The 22,200-nt window shown below is 44.1% G+C and overlaps 1 protein-coding gene across 3 annotated transcripts in view; it reads right to left on the minus strand.

The window, feature by feature from the left end:
• Positions 1-22,200, minus strand: part of CCDC60 (coiled-coil domain containing 60) — a 145,373-nt gene that overhangs the window by 93,208 nt on the left and 29,965 nt on the right. For 2 of the 3 annotated variants that reach the window (XM_039505900.1, XM_039505898.1), the window contains exon 1: positions 10,145-10,899. The exons of the other annotated variant lie outside the window; for it this stretch is intronic. In XM_039505900.1, coding sequence (XP_039361834.1) covers positions 10,145-10,450 — 306 coding nt within the window. In that variant the 5' untranslated portion in view covers positions 10,451-10,899. Of the gene's footprint in view, positions 1-10,144; positions 10,900-22,200 lie in introns of those variants that run through there. 3 annotated transcript variants of the gene reach the window in all.

Consider the following 22,200-nt stretch of genomic DNA (forward strand, 5'->3'; position numbering starts at 1 on the left):
AGGATGTGTACATGCCTGTGTATGTGTTTTAAAGATTGCCAGTGTTACAGTGAATGTCCTTGTTTTGTAACATGTTTCTATCAAGATTGTTGTAATGTAGCTTTAAAACTGAACAAATTACTGTTGTTAACTAAGATTGTAGACCACTGTACATGTGTCTACCATAGTTAATGGTTTCATACTGCCTTTCAAGTTCTAGGTGTATACAGACATAAAAAGAGACAAGTGCGCAAGCTTTTTGAACTGCACTCAGTTTGTATAGTCTGGCACAAATGTAGGCATTTAGGTTAGGTAGTTAGGAGTTGTTAAGGGTTCCTTCCCCACTCTGAACTTTGCGGTACAGATGTGGGGACCCACATGAAAGACCCCCTAAGCTTATTTTTACCAGCTTAGGTTAAAAACTTTTTTAAGGCACAAATTTTACCTTGCCTTGAACAGTATGCTGCCACCACCAAGCGATTTAGACAAAGAATTAGGGAAAGGACCACTTGGAGTCCTATTCCCCCAAGCCCTGCACCCCCTTTCCTGAGGAAGGCTTGAGAATAATATTCGTACCAATAGGTACAGGTGAACACAGACCCAAACCCTTGGATCTTAAGAACAATGGAAAATTAATCGTTTTTTTTAAAAGAAGAATTTTAATTAAAGAAAAGGTAAAAGAATCACCTCTGTAAAAATCAGGATGGTAAGTACTCTACAGAATAACAAAAGATTTAAAAACACAGAGGATTTCCCCTCTAGGCAAAACTTTAAAGTTACAAAAACAGGGATAAACCTCCCTCTTAGCACAGGGAAAATTTACAAGCTAAACCAAAAGATAACAAGGTATTTCTTTGCTATTAGTTACTATTTTTGCAATATTAGATGCTTAGTTTAAGATATGGCTTAGGGAGATGTATTTTCCTTGCCCTGGTTCCTTGTTGACTCCAGGAGACACAGACAAAAAACCTTCCCCCACAGATTTGAAGGTATCTTCTCCCCTTATTGTTATTTTTTGGTCAGGTGCCACCCAGGTTATTTGAGCTTTTTAACCCTTTACAGGTAAAAGAGGAATTAACCTTTACAGGGTAAAGAGGAATTGTATGCTATCCTTAGCTGTATGTTTATGACAGGAATGTTAGTCGGATCTTGGGGATATGAGACACTGGGAAATAGGTAGCAAGGGCTGACTACTATAGGTCCATTGGAAGGAGATCTTAGTGAATTGGCATGTAAGTAGTTGACCAAATTTTCTTGTAAGTTTTGAATTGTTTTTCCTCTGATTGTGTTGGCAACATTGGAGCTGACAACCAGTTGGCACAAGTGAGGCCCTATTCTGAGGGGCTTGTCAAAAATCCAAAGTCACCTTTCCAAGATAGAAATTGAGTACAAGTTTTAATATTCTATTGTGATTGTAGGATTTGATTTTGAAAACTGGAATGGTTATGATGACAAATTTTTCTAGTTTATGTTAGCCAAATCATAGTCCAACACTATTTTTGTCTTCCTATATCCTATATTATTAGTTGCTATTGTTAAAGATTGTTAATAAAACTCTATACAACTAAATTAAACTCAAGTGTTTTCCTTTAGTTAAGCAATCAAAATTAAAAGAAACCTAAGAAAGGTGGTATGGGTAATAATTTAACTAGTTTCAAAACTAAATTTTGTTATATATCCTCCAGATCACATACTATTTTTCATAGGACCTCAGGCTCATTCAGAGCTCAGAATGGATGCCTAAGGGGCAGAATTAAGGTTGCATGGGAAACTGGAAATCTGGCAGTTCTTAACCTTTAAGTGCTTGGCTTTCAGACCTAAATAATAATTCTTTAACTCAAGGTTTTTTGTAATAAGTTAAACACTGTTAAGGGGCAAGGAGTCTACATTAGGCCACGTCTACATTTAAAATTTAGATCGACATTGCAATGTCACTCAGGGCTGTGAGTTTTTTACACCCCCGAGTGTCATAGGCTATGTCTACACTACGCAACTTTTAGCGGCAGGGCCGAGAGGCTACAGCCATGTTGCTAAAAGGCACGCAGTGTAGCTGCTGTTTGTCAGCTCTCCTGCCAGCAAAGAACTTCCACCCCCAACGAGTTGTGTTAGCGTTGTCAGCAGGAGAGCGCTCCTGCTGACAAAGAGCTGTTCACATCGGCGCTTGTTGTTGGCAAAATTTTTGTCTTTCAGGGGTGTGTTTTTTTAACACCTCTGAAAGACAAAAGTTTTGTCATTTAGTTGCCACTGTAGACATAGCTTTAGTTAAGCTGACCTAGCTCCCAGTGGACACACCAGTATGTTGATGGAGAAATTCTTCCAGTGTGTCTCAGAGAGGTGGATTAAGTACAGCAATGGAAAAACCCCTTCCATCACTGTAGGAAATGTCTGCACGACAGTGGTACAGCTGCAGCGCTGTAGCTATGCTGCTGTATAACCTGTATTGTAGACAGAGCTTTAATAAATCCAAGTAGTAATTAATAGTCTAATAGAAGTCTAGAGAATCCAATTTGATGGAATACACACATTGAGGGGGCCAGGAAAAAAAAAAAGTCACTCTGACTTAGACGCAGCTCTCCATTTGGCAAACCGTGTCTAAAACTGAACTTATCTTCCCTCTCAAACCATCTTCTGTCACTTTAGAAAAGATAATGATATTGTCAATCACCTAAGCTCCCAGACTTAGCGTTACCTTAGACTCCTCTCTTTCCTTTGATGTCAAATCCACATAATTGCTAAATCCTGTCACATCTTTCACTACATTTCCAAAATGTGTTCTCCCCCAACCATGCAGCCAAATTATCCATCTTCCTATTTACCACTTTGACTATGTACCCTAAGACAATATTTCACTTTTAATAAACAATATATAAAACCAGCACCATGCATCCAACAACGCGATGCGAACAAGGGAGCAAATACAATACAAATACAATACCAATACAACACCAATACAATGCGAACCAGGGAGCAAAGTTAAGGTTAGGCAGGCTGTGTAAGTTGGGTGGGTGATAGTGTATGATAAAGAATTGTCAATGGCTTTCGGCAAATGGTTAGATCACATACTGTTTAGTTCCTGACATTCTAACATTTCGGGTATTTTAGAAAATGTCAATTTTTTGTTAAGAAAACGTAACTAGTTTGGGGTGCTACTTGGAGCCCTTTAAACACATTTTCAGTTGCAACTTTTTAAAAAATGAAGTTATTTTGTTTACAAATATAATTTATGGTAATAGAAGACAAAATAATCAGAAACATTGAGCAAGTCAGATTCCACTTACTGGAGGTAAACACTAGTTAGTACATTACAGGTTCTCAGTGGCTTGTTGCTGTACGTGACCTTGGGGAATGTAGAAAGTGCTAATGGGTCACACCAGCTTTCTTGAAAAAAAGTAAGGCTAAGATGCCACCTCACATAAATAACATGAATGGATATTAACTTACTTGATGATTAACATGTCAAGTGTTCATACACATGTGTTATGGTTATGAAGCTTGTGAGAAAGATTAGTGGAGTAACTTCCACAAGTTACTTTTCTGTCTCTGAGTAGAACAACTACTTTTTTGCATGTTCTTAAAAGGAGGAAAAAAAATTAAATTTCTCTGCTTAACATCAAAGAAAAAATTAGAACAGTTTAAAATTTTACATACTAAAAATAAAAGAAAATGAGCAGAGGCAAAATATCAGTAAAATCCAGCTATGTTAACCACAGGAATTCTCCATGAAAACCTAAATGGGGCATACTCATATACCCATTTTAATTATATAAAAAGCTCTGCAATGGAAGCAATGTGCACTAAGGCTATGCAAGTCTTTCAACATTTCTTGACGTATAGCCAGCCATGTCTCTCAGGGGCACAAGATGCTGTACCCTTTCATTTACATAGTAAGCAGTGAAATATCTCTTACGATGCGACACCATGAACTCTGAAATTGTAATCACAGTGTAATCATGCTTGCAACTGCTCTTTTGTTTTACATTATCTGTAACTAATCTCTCTCATATGTTTTGGTGATAGCCAGGTGATACACTGCAAAGCCATTTGATAAATTGCATGTATCAAATCGCTGACAGTCTCACCTGCACTTTGTCTACCTCTTTGTCCTGCTTTGGAGTACTTCTAACGTTCCAAACTTCTGAGCACGTACAAACAATTGCCATTTTAAAAAACAAAACAAAGCACCACAACAGCAACCCACCAGAAATGTTCACTACTTTCCGCAAAATGAGGAATTTGCCTTAAAAAATTACCTTGTTCTCAGATAATTTATTTAGTCCTGGCCCAGTGACAGTTTTAAGGTGCAATATCTTGCAGCCCATCAGAGTTAGCAATGACAGCTCTACACACGAAATCCCCCTTTTTCTAGAGTATAAAGCTTTGTGGTTTGACTCTGGTTTGCATGCATTATGTGAACATTGCAGCTGCAACTCTGCAGACAATTCTTGTGTAACTGACTATATTACACCATCTTGATTCCCAAGTAATTTTTACATTTGAAATGCACAATGGCCGATGGGAGCAACTTTGGGTAACTGGAGTAGCTAAAAGTGTGGACTTCACAGTCACATCCCCCCATTCCCTCTCTGTGCATTCCGTCTGCGTCGAAGCAGCTACTCACAGGACTATTGTAATTCCTGAACTGGTGGTTCTCTCACTACAGTGTGCGGAATCTGGAAAAGTATTACATGGGGAAGAGAGAGGGAAAAGTCGATTCTAAGAAAAATATTGAATGAAAAATTGTTTCTCTTTTAAACCTCTCACTCTAATGCCATGACACTCTAAAGGTCCTTTAATTCTAATGTCTACACTACGAAATTAGGTCAAATTTATAGAAGTCGATTTTTTAGAAATCAATTTTATACAGTCAATTGTATGTGTCCCCACTTAAGACCATTAAGTCGGCAGAGTGCATCCACAGTACGGAGGCTGGTGTTGACTTTTGGAGTCGCTATCCCACAGTTCCCGCAGTCTCCGGCACCCATTGGAATTCTGGGTTGAGCTCCCAATTCCTGATGGGGCAAAAACATTGTCGCGGGTGGTTCTGGGTAAATGTTGCCAGCCCCCTCCCGCCCCCCCGTGAAAGCAACGGCAATAAATCGTAAAACTAAACGTGCATTTGCTGGTATTATGGTTGCAACCGCGCTGACTCGAACTGATCAGCACATACACTGGACTTTCTCAGGCTTCCTGTGCAGAGATACACTGTAGGCATCAAAAGGAAAAACCATGTCCTAAATATTTACTTGCATTTGGGACTTTTAAGTCAGCCTAAGGCATAATAATACCTTGTAGGAGAAAGGTACAAACACCATCCTACTTGTTTCAGAAGCCATTGGTAGTGCTCCCTGCCAGTGCTGTCTGTCTGCCCAACCTGCCCCCTCTGGAGCTGCCAGTGCTCTGGCAATACAACAGCCAACTTCCTTTTCCTGCTCTCCTCAGAGTGGCAGTTAAATGATGACTGCCCCTTGCAAGGGTGAACTGAGAGGGAAAAGGCCACTTGCATTATTTCCCTGCTCTACCACACCCAGGCAGGAGTGGCCATAAATTTGTCCCTAAGCTTCAGCCTGGAGCAGAGAATTTTTTGCAGTGGAGTACAAGTCCTCTGAAAAATAAGGATTCGCAATAGAGATGTGTCAGGGTTTCCAACTATAGCAATGTGAACACCACCAGTGTAATTTCTATCCAAATTTCTATGTAATTTCTTCTCCAGTGCTAGCTGAAAACATTTCTTTGCTGACGCTGTTATCAATCTTATCTAGTGACCTATTTACCTAACACACACAATTACAGAACATACTCTTATCACAAGTACAGAGGAGGCTGGGACATTAATGATACTGCAAATTCTGTGGAATTGGATTGTTTTAGGCTTGGTCAAAAAGGCCACCTTTCTTTCATGTAAAAAGTCAACAAGCCACCCCAGAGGTTTTGCAAATGGATTTGTTACAGCAATTAATGAAAAAGAAACTATATGAAGATGATAAAAGGTGACTACTATCACCACGCACTGTTACACCAAGGAATCACAAAAAGACCTTTAACACACTGCTCTGGACACTTAGGAAATCAAAAATGCTGTCTGGAAAGTGACATTCCTTGACTTTCAATGAATCAGTTCTGTCTGCTTAGTGTGTGCCCAACATTTTTAGAGAAGGAGAGAGAGAGAAACAACACCTAAAACCAAATGAAGTTACTTCAACTTATATGTAATGGATGCTTTAAAAAGGGGTCAATCATGCCATTTAGACAGCATTTAAACTGGGTGCAATGCTGAAATATACTCCCTTCTGGGAAGTATATTTCCCACAAACAATTGTGTAAAGGCAGAATGCCAGGAACCAGGAAAGAAGCTCTGGAGGGGATGAGTGGCCAATTGGTTGCCTAATTAAACTGAGTGGATTGGGGGCAAAAACTAGAGACAGAAGTATGAAGCAGGCATGTTTAGGCCACACCTAAAAAACACTGACATTGTGGGGGTAATTGGAATGCCAAGGCATTTTAACTCCTGCAAAAATAGAGGCTCTAACATGGGATGGGGCCACCCAACTGCCCTCAGATAATGAAACCTTAGTAGATTAGGGGAAAGCAGGCCCCCCATGTCTTCTAAAGTAGGGTTGCCAGGTGTCTGGTTTTCGACCGGAATGCCTGGTCGAAAAGGGATCCTGGCAGCTCCGATCAGCACCACCGACCGGGCTGTTAAAAGTCTGGTTGCCGGTGAGGCAGGGCTAAGGCAGGCTGGTCCCTACCTGTCCTGGCACTGCACTATGTCCCAGACGCAGCCAGCAGGTCTGGCTCCTAGGGGGGAAAAACCACGGGGCTCCGTGTGCTGCCCCCACCCCGAGCACCGGCTCTGCACTCCCATTGGCTGGGAACCATGGCCAATGGGAGCGGGGGGGGGGGCGTGGTGCATGTGGGCGAGAGAGCAGCGCATGGAGCCTCCTGGCCCCCTGCCTAGGAGCCGGACCTGATCCAGGACAGGGAGCCTGCCCTAGCCCTGCTGTGCCACTGACTGGGAGCCACCCAAGGTAAGCACATGACCCAATCCTGAGCCCCCTCCTACATCCTAAACCCCTCATCCCAAGCCCCATCCTAGATCCCGCACCCCAGCCCAGGGCCCATACCCCCTCTCACACACCTGCCCCCGCCTCAACCCCAGGGCCGCCCGGGGGGGGGAGGGGGCAATTTGCCTCAGGCCCTGCAGGGGCCCCCATGAGAATATAGTATTCTATAGTTTTGCAACTTTTTTTATGGAAGGGGCCCCCGAAATTGCTTTGCCCCAGGCCCCCTGAATCCTCTGGGCAACCCTGCTCAACCCGCAGCCGGTTGTTAAATTTAGAAGCCAGTTTAGAACCGGTTGTTAAAAGGGGTGGGCAATTGGGAGACGGAGGTTTTCCTGTTGTTACACTGGCCCGCAGGCCACATCCGGCCCTCCTGAGCTCCCGGCTGGGGAGGCTCTCCCAGCCCCTCCCCCTCTGCCAGAGTCTCAGCATGCCGCGCCGCCGGTGCCAGCACTCTGGACTGCTCCTGGGCAGCTCCTGCTGCTTTGGGCGGCATGGTAAGGGGGTGGGGCTGCGAGCTCCAGCAGGCTGTGAGGCATCCATACACTGTTGAAAAGCGGCGTGAAATGTAGTCAGACGCGAAATGTAGTCAGAAGCGCATGGAATGACGGGACAGAGAAAACTGCATGATGGGATGGTGAGCCTGCTCCCATGAGTCACTGTGAACCCTTTCCAGAACACCCAGTGGCAGATGGTGGTGAGTTGCACAGTGGAATAGTACCCATGGTGCTCTGCCCTCTCTGTCAATGCAAGAGCACCAACTGTGGACGCGATCTACCGTCATATGGAGCATTGTGTGGACATGCAAAAGTGGTTCAATTACAGCAATGGATGATCGTTGACATAACATAAGTTGACTTTGTAGTGTAGACACGGCCTTACTGTTTTCATTGTAAAGTAGACAACACATTCCAAATTGTTATTTAAGCATGAAAGAGTAGCTTTTTCAGATGGGAAAAAGCTAAAATATTCAAAAACCAGCTGTAAGTTTCCAGGGATAATAGATTTACTTAAATAATAATAATAATAATGCAGAAACAAACAGGAAAAAAATACAGCTATTTTGGACATATTTGTTGGCTAGAATCATACTGGTCACTACCAATCACTTAAATAATACCCTAGATGTGCAATTAACCAACGATCATTGCACCCTATGCCCATATCTTCCTATGTAATCACTTCATAATAAGTCCTCAATCACTTTTAGCCCATTTTAGGAGCTTTTCAATTTAGGAAGTAGTGGTTGTCAATAGATAATAGCTCACAGGAGAGCACCAACTCAAGTCCTATTAAATCCAGAGGGTTACGGAGTTTTGCTGTTTACAGACAACTGTTATTCACCATCATTATTCTCTGGCCATGTTGGTGATCAGAACAAATGCTAATTTTTGGGAGCAAATATATTGAAGAGATTAAGCTTTTCATTTCTAGGAAGACTACTGCTCTCACTCAACCAGTGGTTAAAAAGTATACCAGTAGTTCTCATGTCTGCAGTCATCAGGTACATACTGAATGACAAAATAATCAAGTATATGGCCATTCTTCAGGCCCTGTAGTCTTTTGGGAGTAACATCATGTTTTACTATATAATTACGTTGAGATTTTCAAAGCTGAGCAGGGGATTTAGGAACACAGTGCCCATATAAATGAATGGGAGTTGAATGGCTGAATCCCGCTAGTGGCTCTGAAAACCTCTAATTTAAGCTGCTACCATCATACGCAGTATTTTCAATGCACCTGCCTGGTTTAGATCAAATCACTCTTCATAGAAATTATACATTTTAACCTGCTCATTTAGTTCAAATCTCAATCAGCAGAGTTCAAATTTCTTTCCAGAACCTTCATCTTCTGTTCTCTGTTCAGAGCTTTAGAGCATCCAGTCTCTGTTTAGAGCATCCAAAACTTTAAGCTGTATATGTATTCCAACACACAATCAGTGCAGAAAATTAAGCAACACCTATATCCCTGCGTGGATCTGGGCCAAAGTCACTATGGCTTGCTTTATAATTGCAAAGTCAGAGAGAGAAAGATGACTACATTCAGACAATACATGTTGCTTCACTTGGAGGAGAGCATAACAACAACTCAAAGAATTATAGATTTCCTTTTATGAACCAACAACGGTGAAGAAAACACAAACGATGGGACTTTGCAATTGAATTTCAAGTGTTGACAACCAAGCAAATGATATTTTTGGCCTTGTAACTCAATCATTAAATCAGACAGTAAAAGGGACCTATGGAAGAGTAAGATCCCCTTACCGAGTGCCTGTGTAACAGCAAAGGAGACTGGTAGGAGGTGATAATTACACTGGCAGTCAAAGTAGCATATATATAATCATAGTTAACCATAGTAGACTTTCTATGAACTCAAATACAGATACATTTTAGAACATAATATATGCTGTGATAACATCTAAAACTGTACATCTGTATCTCTGCTTGATACCAGAGCTTTCACACCACCTAACAACTCTCCTCAATCCTAACCCTCATCCCCCAGACTTTTCCTTTGCTCCATCACCCCATCTCCAATTCTGAGGTGTCCCTCTTATGCTCAATTTCTAACCCATTGTCCCATCCCCGAGACCCCATCATTTTCCGACTCCTAGTTCATCCTCTCTTTATTTGCTCCTTCCCTTCTGTTTTCAAGAATGATCTGGTTACCTCTCCTTAAAAGTGCTGTATACTCCCATTACCCCAGTTTTCTCTTGAATCCCGCCCCCCCCAATCGTCTTTCTAATTTCTCCACTTTACTGAAACTGCTCCTGCTAAAGCCTCCAAAGACCAAATTTAAAAGGCTCTTCTCCGTTCTCAAACTGCAAAATATAAGGTCAAATCACTTTTCTCTGGTCTAATTTTTCTACTGATGTTCTGTGGTGTCATTACTAATTGGATTATATTGGAATGATTGAGTAATAGGCTGGCACAGCACGTTTCACACTGCCTTTTTGGTCTTTAAGCAAAAATTGACTATTCTTTTCCAGTAGAATGTGCCTCTACAACTTACTTACAAGACGATCCTCTTTGCTTTGCTATTAAAACCAGGAATGAAAAAAATTAAAAAGTTAATAATTCAGAAGAGGAATTTTCTTATGTTCTTACCTGGGGCATCTGTCCTAAATAGTGGAGGGTGAGTTTCTTTGGCTCTAGGTAGATAATTTTTCCAAGCTCCTGGTAAGGTTTCCAGCTGGGTGTCCAGTACCCGTGCTGAGTGAGTTGCTTGTGCCTCCTGTGATAGTTCTCCCAAAACATTTGCTCCCTTGTGGATTCCCAGCAGTTATAAACGGTACTACTTCTGGCTTGGACCTTTGCACCTTTCTGTGTGGGGATGGGCAATGGTCTTATGAGCACAAAATAACGAGGGTCCAAAGTCTTAGTGTTCCCAGGCATCCTGATTTTGTTGTTCATCAACCTGCTCGGTAATTATACTGGTCCTTGGGTGGGACCCTGGTGCTTCTACTGCTGCTATTGATCCCCCTCTTTTCACCTCCAAGCAACCCCTGCCACAGAACACAGCCCTTAAGACCAACGGTCACCTGCTGCATGGACCCCAGAGCTGATCTTCCTTTTAATTTACAAAGTAACTTATCAAAAGCATCTGCCACAAAATAACCTGAGATATAAAGCCAATCCACTCTGCAGTACCCTCAGCCAGAGGAGATAAATCGTTCACGAACAAACCCACAACCCTTCCCCACTAAACAACCAACAGGCCAGGGAACCCACAACACACAGGGCTGAACAGAGAGCTCTCTGGGATCCCTCTGAACAGCTTTATTTATTCATTCCAGAAGTCACAATAAAAAACCATCTCCTTGCAGTTTGAATTCTAACAAGACAATAGGTAGGGCCCCCAAACCAGGCAATGCCACAGCACAGAGACCCCCCCGCCCTGAGCTCAGGAGCAGAGAGCCACACAGTTCAGAGACACCCTCCAGGGTCAAGGAGCTGATGCCCCCCTTGCACTGAGCCCTGCCCCAATCCTCCCTTTGTGTCCAGGTGCTGAGCTCTCCCGCACTGAGCCCCCCCCCGGAGTCCAGGTGCTGAGCCCCCCCCACTGAGCCCCCCCTCGGAGTTCAGGTGTGAGCCCCCCCACTGAGCCCCCCCCTCTGAGCCCAGGTGCTGAGCCCCCCCCCCGAGCCCGTCGGCCGGAGCGTGTCCCGGGCAGCGCGTCTCCACCCAGCCCACCCGCCCGAGACGGCGTCCCTGTTGCCCCTGACGACGCATCCCAGGTCCCTGCTCCGCGGAGGGCGGGGCAGAGCTGCTGACGTCACCCGCCAGGAGACTGGACTGTGCCAACGGCGCTTCTATGGAGCGCTCCCCCCCCCCTCCCCCGCAGCCGGGCGGGGGGCAGAGCCAGGACCTGCCTGCCCCACTGGGGGGCGCCGGAGCGGGGGTGGGTTGGGGCCTGGTAACTGGCTTGGGACTCCCAGCTGCACCCGGCCCAGCCCTGACCCCCTGGTGCCGAGCCCCGGCCCCACAGCCCGCGGGGTCTGGCTGTACACAGAGCTGGGGCGGGTACAGAGCCCCCCACCCCGCCTGTAGGGCGCACCCAGGAGTGGTCACAAGGCCCTGGCTGGTGGAGGCCGGGAGGATTGTTACCAACGGTGCTGCTGCCCCCCAGCTTGAAGTGGTTTCCAGAGCGGGGGTTACAGCTCAGTTCAATGGCTTGCAGCATTCAGCACCCCTAAGGGCTACCCACCCCCTTCCCTGCATTATCCATCCTCGAGGGGGAAGTTATGTTCCGCACGCACAGCGGCCTGAAGCTGGAACATCAACAGATTCAGAACGGGGTGTTGGTGGGGAGGGGGAACCAGCCAAAACCATAACAAGTACATAAAGGCATTTCAGTATGTGCTATTGTGTCTGCACACCAGCATCACGCATGCTGGTGGGTAACTGAACCGATTCCGGGCGTAAGGGGAACACAAGTTTGTATTACCCATGATTTTGGCCCCCAGTTGTAGAGGATCATGAAATTACATGATTCATCTAACATTTTCAACCTATTAAAGATCCAGAGAAGTGCAAAGTCCTTTAGAGATATTAATATTCACAATACTCCATGTGGAGCTTTTTATTCCCATTTTATAGAGGGGAAGAGTGAAGTATAGAGATGAGAGGTTCCTTGTCCAAAGAAACACCAGACATGCGCCTGGTTTATTAGAGACAACGGCAAACCTAGTGCAGGATTCGGCCCATACCCTGTTAGCTATATAGAATTAGAAAATCAAATCTCCTGCCTCCCTGGGGAAGCTCTAGCCACTAGCCAACTTTAAACAAAACAAACAAACAACAACAAAAAAACCCACAACACCCACGCCCCCCAAACCACCCACACACTATTGTCAGTGAGCTTCTTCAGCACAACTTTTCAGACTTCACGCAAATCTTGAGAAACAAGCCCTAACTGCTGGAAAATGAGAATTCAAGATGAGTTTAATACTATATCTTTTCTGGCCTACAATATATACAACAGCAGCAGAAAATAGCATATTATTTATAGTATAGAGTTTCCAGCGAATGAATGTTTGTATCTTGTTAAAAACTCTCCCAATCTTTTGAATTCTATAAAACTTTGGAAGGTATTATTTACAAATACATGTTCTGTTTCCTAAAAAGAGATGCTTAAATGTGGGGGGGAAGCCTACAGTACTCCCCTCCCATTTATTTTCTTTTACTTTAAATAACTTTGCTAGAAATAAGATTTGAAAAATAGTTATGTATCCTAGCTGCCCACAGTCCAAGGTGCCATCTTTCATGGCAAGGCTGTAAAATAATTTACCCAACCCTCCTACCTGGAGAAGTGGTTCTCAATAAGGGGTACATGTACTCCTGGGGGTATACAGAGGTCTTCCACTTCATCTAGCTATTTGCTTAGTTTTACAAGAGGCTACAGAAAAAGCACTAGCGAAGTCAGTACAAAACTAAAATTTCATACAGATAATGACTTGTTTATACTGCTCTATATACGATAGACTGAAATGTAAGTACAGTATTTATATTCCAATTGATTTATTTTATAATTGTATGGTAAAAATGAAAAGTAAGCACATTTTCAGTAATAATGTGCTGTAACACTTCTGTAGTTTTAGGTCTGATTTTGTAAGCAAGTAGTTTTGAAAGTGACGTGACACTTAGGTTACATAAAAGAGAAATCAGACTCCTGGAAGATTGAGAGGACTGAACCTACTAGCCGGAACTAGATACCAAAGATTAACTCTTCCCTTTCCCTCAATCAGGCTTTGTTCAAATCATACTGCTCCTTCTTATGCACCATTTCCAAGACCTGGCCTTTTCTATCTGTGTGCAGAGCAAGGTTAGGATCCCCCCGCCAATCAGTTGTCCACAGACAGTTAAGACTTCACATTTGGTGATCTGGCAAGAAAAAAAAAAGTTTGTCCCGCTTTTCCAGTTGTGGTCTCAGTCTCTCAAGGACATCAAAGTGAAAACTGTTACTGTAGGAAGTGTCTAAAGGCATTTCTTAGCATTCTGCTTGGGCCGTTCTGGATGATTGCACCTCATTTCTGGTTTCTCATTTTAATTTTCTTGGGTTTTAATGTGTCCGACTCTGATGTGCTCATATATTTAGTTTTGTCCTCACTCAAATATAAATTAAAATGCTACCGCCACCAGCACTCTGAGATGGCAAGTCAGAGCTGAGATGAAGCACCAATAGCAGTAGGAATCTGAGGTGATACTTGAAAGCTTTGTTGCAGGCTAAAGGGTTCCAACAAACAACAGAGTCTTGTTAATTTCATTTTGCCACTGACCCTGCATCTTGCAACACTGTGAACAGCAGGTGTATATACATACTAAAAACCTTAAGGAAATAATTCATTTCAGCTTGCATCCGACGAAGTGGGTATTCACCCACGAAAGCTCATGCTGCAAAACGTCTGTTAGTCTATAAGGTGCCACAGGACTCTTTGCTGTTAATACAGATTGCAACATCTCACTTAGATCAGGCCTTTCTGTTTAAGCTATCATCATCATCATCATGCAAAAAAAAGAAAAATAAAATAAATTGGGTTTTAGGAGCAGCCTTAATGACTAAAATTTTGATTTTACATACATACAATGATCCCGGTCCTTGAAAAATTGAGATTTGATGGGTCTTAGTGATTTGTTTGCATTAGAACAAATCTCATATTTCACACAGCTGAAGACTAAAGCAAGTAACTGTTCCCGAGCTCATCTCCTGGCGCTGACGTTGGAGCTCTTACTGTTTGTTTTGGCAGCTGGGCAGCATGTGTATGTTGTGTGTGCGTGCATAGGTTTCTAATGAATAATGCTTCAAGATCTATTTTCACCTATTTTCAATCTTCTTGTTAACATTCCTAATATAGACTCAGATTTAAGGCCAGAAGAGACCATCATGATCTGGTCTGACCTCCGGCATATCGCACTCCACCAAACCTCACGCACCCACTCCTGTAATAGACTCCTAATCTCTGGCTGAGTTACTGAAGTCCTTTAAATCATGATTTAAAGATTTTCAAATCATAGCAAATCCACCATTTACTCTAATTCAAACCAGCAAGTGACCCATGCTCCGTAGGAAGGCAAAAACCCACCAGGATCTCTGCCAATCTGACCTGGGGGAAAAATTCCTTCCTGACTCCAAATATGGCGATCAGTTAGACCCTGAGCATGTGGGCAAAACCCACCATCCAGACACCAGGGAAAGAATTTACTGTAGTAACTTGGAGCCCTCACCCTCTACCGTCCCATCTCCAGGCACTGGAGATATTTGCTACATGCAGTTGCAGATGGGTGATGTGCCATTGTGCGCGATCATACCACCCCCTTCCATAATCTATCAAGCTCAACCTTGAACAAAGTATTTATTTCATTTCAATTTCATTAGAAAATCCACCCATCCAAAGCTCTTGAGCACATCTGATAGTACAGTATACAAATCTTATCACTGAAATAATGAACTCCTCTTTTCCCTACAATCCATTCAGAATGCACAGAAATTATCCTCTTAGCTCCCTTGCTCCAGCCACTCTCTCCTCAAACGATTGGATGAACAGATGACTTTCTGGATATGCCTCAAGTGCTTACAGGCTTGAATTGTACCTAAAAACAAATTGACAAACTTGGTATAATCACTCTTTGCTAGATGTGTTATGGAGCAGTGGGTAGCCACAATCTGTACAAAGAACCCTTTGCCAAGCCTTGGCCGGGGTGCCTAAGGGCAGCCCCCAGCCTGTGTCCCTGGCGCACACCATCTAGGGCAGGTTGAGGGTCCAGAGCTCCCCACAGCAGCTCTTATGGCCCAGCTTTGGCTTCCAGCCTGGCTGGAAGTGAGGCCTCGCAGGGAAAAAAAGGAGCAGGGGCAGGGCCTTGTGGCAAGGAGGGGCTGAGCTGGGCCACTGGGAAGAGGCTGGCGCCACCCCAAGCCTCGCTTGGGCAGGTGTGGACTAGTACCACAGGGAATCTGGGACAAATTCTGTATTGGAGTCATTCAGCCTAGGTCCGGGACTTGAACTCTGCATTTCAGAACAGTCCCGCCCAATTCAGACTAGGTGGTCACCCCAGGTGGGTCTCTTAGTACATGAAAAGGAGGTGGCAATTTACAGGAAGCACTACAAGCACTCTATAGCGAGATAGCTAGTGCATGTTTGTTTGCTCTGTGTTAACAGCAAAAACCAGCCAACCAAACCAAGCATCTTTATCAGTAAAGTTGAAGCCTTTATCATTTAGCTGTTAGTGCTGTATCCAGTCTTTACTGCCCAAGCTCTCTCACCCTCACGCCTCCTCCTTTCCACCTCCACAGAATCTCCTGCTCTTCTTTCTTTCACTGTTTTCACCTCCCCTCACATGCTGCAGGCTGACTCCAGGTGTGAAGAAGGGACCCTGGCCCTTTAAAGTCTTACATGCAACTTTCTGCACTAGCAGCCTCTTTCTTACCAGGCAAAAGGTATGATTTCAGTGGGAGATTCCCTGCGTTAAAAGAGTCTACAGCTTCAGGCCCCATGTTAGGAAGGATCAGATAGTCTTCTTTCTCCACCTTGTATATACCACTTCTTGCTGAGTTTGTCCCTCAACACTCCCTCTGCCTTGAAAATTCCCTCTGGAGGGGCAGACAACAATTGAATCAGCTCCAAGATGCTCAAGCCCCTTGCCCAGCACTGAGTGCAGCTCAGTTTAGTCTATTTATATGGAAATGCCACTGTTTTCTCAAAGGCAGCGCTGTATATATTCTTCAGAAACAAAACAATGGATTTGCAGTTTTACATTTTTGGAGACAAAGTGTGCACAAACATTTGTATTCTGTGGCATGTGAAGAATCAGGAGTAGAGCTTTCCAATTTGGTCACAGCACCTGTTCTACAGGCATTAGATTATTTTACTACCCATTTTTATGCGATCTCAGATACATTTCTCTGCTGCTCTATTCACTGTCCAGTCACATTTTCAGGGGTTATTCTGAGAGAGACAGGGATGACTGTATTTTTGAAGGTTTTCTGTCTGTAATTTCTCCAGCCAACATACAATTTTGGTGGCAATTTAACAGCTCTTACAAATTACATTCTTATCATTTCTTGGTTGTCAGAGTAGAAGTCATGTCTTTTTACCACAATTTTTTCAGTTTCTTATTGCCACTGTATTTAAGGGGGGAAAAAAAACTTCATTTTTTCTTTTTTGTCCTTCGCCTCTATTTTCTTATTCCTCAAGGGCAGTCTCAGAAATTCAAAGCTGGTTCCTGGCTATCAGATGATCCAGTATTTTCTCCTCTTTTGGCAGGTTTGTAGAAACTCGCTCTTCCTTCAGTTCCTTCCATCTAAATGGCACCTCTTAATAAATTACCCTTTGTCTTTCAAGCAAATGTCTCGGAATGTGACATTTTGAATGTATAATAGTTGCATTCCAGTGTACACCGTTATCGGGCATCAAGCACAAGGCCAATAGAAAATCACTGGTGCAGAAAATAAAAAGATTTGCATATTTGTGCTCTTGCCCTCCTGTCCAAAACAATTGTGCTCTGTTCTGTAGTTTCAAAAAGTTTGATTTTAATATGGGAAGAGTTCTGTCAAGAAATAGCAAAAGCTCCCCTCCCCCACCTCATGTTAGTTATTGAACTGATTTTCCTACCCAAAAGGGTTGAAGCAATATCATCTGCAGAGGTGTGTGCCTCCCTCTCAATCTGAATGGAGTATTACCTTCAATGTGTGTCCTTTCAAGTCATAGTGCAGGGATGGTGGAAGCTGGCCCAATCAGTAAGCCTAATCCAGCAGCAAAGAGGGAATATTTCTCCTAAGTGTCAATCTTCAGGCATTTGAGTCAAATGCGCATTACCCCACAAAATTGGGGAGGAGGGAGTGAGAATGGATTAACTGACACCTCCATGTAGGGCTGCAGGGGACGTGTCTATGAAAATTGGTTGAACACAAAACGCTCTGTGAATATCTGAATTTTAAAACAAATCTGGTTCCACTATGTTCATTCCCCTTCCCTATTTAATTTCCTCAGAAGGAGTTTAGGGCAGAAATGGCAGAGACCCAGGACATGTGCAACACATGTTGAAAAATAACTGTAGGAAATAAAGTATGCTCGCTTGTGATTGTGCATATTCACACAAGAAATCTAATGCTACATTACACTCCCCAGGACTCGATCAAAAGACTTTTTTTGACTCCAATAAGCTCTGAATCAGATCCCTAAAGCAGGCAACAAAAAACGTACTGTGAATTATGGGCTTGAACCTCATTCACACAAAGGTCCCTTTATATCAGTTGGGTAGTGTAAAGGCCCCTTAAAGCAGGAATAAGGTCTATTTATATCCACTTTCAGCACAATGGCATGACTAGAGTGGTGTAAAGTGGTTGCACTATAAATAAGTAGTAAGCAGCCCTTGGAGTTTTTCCATTGACTTCAGGAGGGCTAGGATTTCACCCTATACATCAAATTTGACTAGCTTGCATTTTGAATATGTAAGAACATTAACACACCGTGTGCACATGAGCTACAGACCACGACTTTTTCCATAGTTATTTGGTAAATAAGCAGTATTGCCAGTCTCAAGCATAAAAAACCATGGAGTCAGGCCCCCCAAAAATCACAATTGTCTTGAAAATCTCAAGCGTTAAATGCCGTGTTCTTTTTAGTTACCTTTTGGTTTCTGAAGCTTTAGGATACACTCGCTTCAAGCTTTTCACCCCAACCATGAGGGCTAAAAACTTATTTAAAATACATACAACCACAACAGCCCCCCACCCCCCAAATGCAGGGCATATCTGACAACCTGCCCCCGAGTCCTGGCCAGCAATGCAGCAGGGCTCAGGCAGGCAGCCTACATGCGGTGGCTGGTGGCCCCACGTCACTTCCGGAAGCGACTGGCTGCTGGCATGTCTGGCGTGGGGGGGGGGAGGAATAGTAAGCGGGAGGCTCTGCTGCCCCCCTCTTCACAAGGGGCACGCAGAGACATGCCAGCAGCAAGGCTAAGGTGGCTCCCTGCTTGCTCTGCCTCCCTTCCTCCAGGCTGCTTTGCTCCTGGAAGCGGCTGGCATGTCCCTGTTGCCCCCCCACCCCCGGGAAGGAAGTGTCTCTGCATACTGCCCCCATCCAGAGTGCTGACTCCACAGCTCCCATTGGCCGGGAACTGCGCTGCCAGCTGGGGCTCAGGGGCAGGTTGTCACATATTTGTCCTGCATTTTGGGGGGCCCTTGTCATTGGAGGCCCTGTGCCACCACACTGTTTCATGGTAAATCTGCTCCTGCGTACAGGGAAAGCAGCACAAATGAATACACAAAGTGCTATCAAATGCACAAATGGGGAAAAAAATAGAGGAAGTATTTCCCCCTCTTCATTAACTTCTTTCAGCTACTGTGATCTTTAATGTTGTTCGGAACTCAAGAGGGAGGGATTTGGATGCCCGCACCACTTAGGCAGCTTTGACACTCTCAGCTAGGATGGACAAGACTTTTAGGCAGAAATGAGATTTTCAAGTTGATGGTGGCCATTGAAAATTGTTTGGGGCTTAGAGACCTTCAGCCTGCCTCTATGTTGCCTGAATCTCGGCTATTGGTTAACAAATGAGGGCACTATAGGTACAAATCACTAGGATTCTGATCTGGTAAAGTTTTTTTTTCCAGATTACCACTTTGCATTGGTGTAAGTGAATGCCCAAGATACAGGGCAATGAAAAACTAGGCCTTTTGGGTAAAGTTTTCAAAAGCACTGAAGAGATTTATGAGCCTAAATCCCATTGTCTTTCAATGAGATTTAAACACTTGAAAATGTTCCCCTTTCTTCTCATACTAGTCTAGAAAGTATCATGCACACCAGAAATCCTAAAAATAAAATAATAATAATAATAATAATAATAATAAAAGGACAAGACATCTGTTTGGAATTTATCCTGAGAAATGGACTTCACTGCGTTGAAGCATTGTCAGTAATTACCTCTTGAACCATTCCATAATGAAGGGACCCGGGGGACCATCTCATGGAAAAAGAGCAGCAAACTCATTTGATGTTATTCTTCCAGGTCAGGTTGCATCCCTGAGTCTGCAGAATAATCAGATGGGAAAATGAGAGGGAGTCTCCGACAGAGGTTCTGAGCCATAGCTGGACCTGAAGAGGCCCTCCAAGCCCAACACTGCAAGAAAAGTTGAAGTTAGAGGGGGACCAGAATAAGTAAGGATTGCTCCTCTATTCGGAGTGATGAGCCAGAAGGGTCTGTGTCTAATTGTCAGATCATTTGTTCACTCTGGTTAAAGGAAAACAGAGGACTGTAAATTAAGAAACAGAGTAAATGGGAAACTTCAGCAAAGTACTGTTCATCCCCTTCCTGTCCTCGGTCTCAAAGGGCATGTCTACACTTCAACCAGAGTGGTGACAGCAGCACATGTGGACATACCCCAGCTAGCCTTGATCTCACTAGCTCAAACAACAATAGCAGTGAAGTTGTGGCAAATGAGCTGCACAAATCCACCCAGGTATGTATCTGAGCAGAGCAGCTAGCCTATGCTGCCAGCCATGCTATCCCAGCTTCATTGCGATTATTATTCGAGCTAGGTAGGTCAAAGCTAGATAGGGTGTGCCACATGTGCTGCCATCACCACTTTGATTGCAGAGTAAACATACTGACAGTCTCCTCACCTCGGTCTCACTCCACACCTGCTCTCTCCCACTCTCCAGTCCCTCGTCTTTGCCTTGGCTAGACCTCCAACCAACCCTCCCTACCCACCCCCTAAAAAAATTGTGGCACTAACATGACATTGGCCACCATCACAGTGATCACTCTGCTTGTACATTCTGTCCCTTTTTCCTACCCTTTGGCTGGCTTATTTATTTAGATTGTAAGCGCTTTGGAGCCAGGATTGTTTACTGTGGTGTGTTTACACAGCACCTACCACAACGGAGCCTTGCATTACCATAAGAAACTTGATAATACATTTTACAAACAAGCATGGAATGAAGCTACCTCTTGATTGGTGCAACTAAAGTCTTGTTTATAAACTGTGCATCTAGATTGGTTTCAGAAAGGGAGGATTGAGGAGCCTTGTGAAAAAGATGGAATGTGGCTTGAAATAAACCAGACCTAAGCAAGTGTGTTGGACCAGATGGCTATTTCCTATTCCTAATGTGTTTTATGTTCTTGTTTACAGAAGAAACATGCCAGAAAATTGCTTTTAAAAACAAACCTACCTCTAATGATTTGGAATTCGGATGGAACATCGATTTTTGCAAAAGTGATAATGATAATCATAGCTCATTATTGCTATTCCTCGTTAACAGTCTCAAGGTGAGGCAGTGCTACAGTGGAATCTCACGCTGCCATAAGGAAGGGTTTGGTATGGGAATAACAGCCTCAAGATTCATACTTTCTGGGATGGAGTGGACTGGGTTTATTACAGATTTGAGGGACAGAGGAGGTACAAGCCATACCTCTATCAGACTGCTGCCTATTGGCTGTCCTCAGGAGCGAAAAGCTAGTGTCCTTAAAAGGGACACTTATAGGTAGGGCTGTACAAAATTCACAGTCCATTTTGGTCAATTTCACGGTCATAGAATTTTTAAAAATAGTAAAATTTCATGATTTTAGCTATTTAAATCTGAAATTTCATGGTGGTGTAATTGTAGGGGTCCTGAGCCAAAAAGGAGTGGGGTGTGTGTGTGTGTGTGGGGGGTGTTTGGCCAGGTTACTGTAGGGGGGTTGCAGTACTACTACCCTTACTTCTGTGCTGCTGCTGGCGGCGGCACTGCCTTCAGAGCTGGGCAGCCGTAGAACGGCAGCTGCTGCCTGCAGAGCTGGGCCCTTGGTCAGCAGCCATCACTGTCCAGCTGCCCAGCTCTGAAGGCAGCAGTGCAGAAGAAATGGTAGCATGGTATGGTATTGCCATCCTTACTTCTGCACTGCTGCTGGTGGGGCGCCGCCTTCAGAGCTAGATGCCTGGCCAACAGTCGCTGCTCTCCAGCCACCGAGCTCTGAAAGCAGTGCAGAAGTAAGGGTGGCAATACTGCAACCCCCACAAATAACCTTGTGACCCCCCCCACAACACCCTTTTGGGCTTGGCCCCCCTATTTGAGAAATGCTGGTCTCCCCCATGAAGTCTGTATAGTATAGGGTAAAAAGCACACAAAAGATCAGATTTCACAGTCCGTGACATGTTTTTCAGGGCTGTGAATTTGGTAGGGCCCTACTTATAGGATTGGTGACAAGTGTCTTGGGTGTGAGATTTGAGGTACAACTGATCTGGAGTAAGCGACTGGTCCTTTGGGACTTGGAGTAAACTGAGTATTAGTGATTTTTGGTGCAAGGCACCATCTAATTACAAAGACAAGCGTGCCTGGGTGGCAAGATTGGCCAAAGTGCCCAAGGGGACAGTCTCTGGCTCCATGTTAAGGCTGTTACAGTGCTTGAGGGGTTCACACTTGATACTTAGATTTCCCCAACCAAGTATAGAGCACACAACTGGTTTGGCGTTTGTGCCCAGCTTCTTAGCAGTCTGCCCTGTGGTTGGCACTCAGTCATGAGCCACTCCAGACAGCCTGACACCTCTATCTTTAGAGGAGCAGTGAACTTGGGAAGATTTGGTTAGTGCTGTAGTGAGGGGGGCTGAGCACTGCAGGGGAGATGGTTCTGGGGAGCAGGGGCGGCTCTATGTATTTTGCCACCCCAAGCACGGCAGGCAGGTGGCTTTC

The sequence above is a fragment of the Mauremys reevesii genome, linkage group 18 (assembly GCF_016161935.1).
Source record: "Mauremys reevesii isolate NIE-2019 linkage group 18, ASM1616193v1, whole genome shotgun sequence".
Lineage (NCBI taxonomy): Eukaryota > Metazoa > Chordata > Testudines > Geoemydidae > Mauremys > Mauremys reevesii.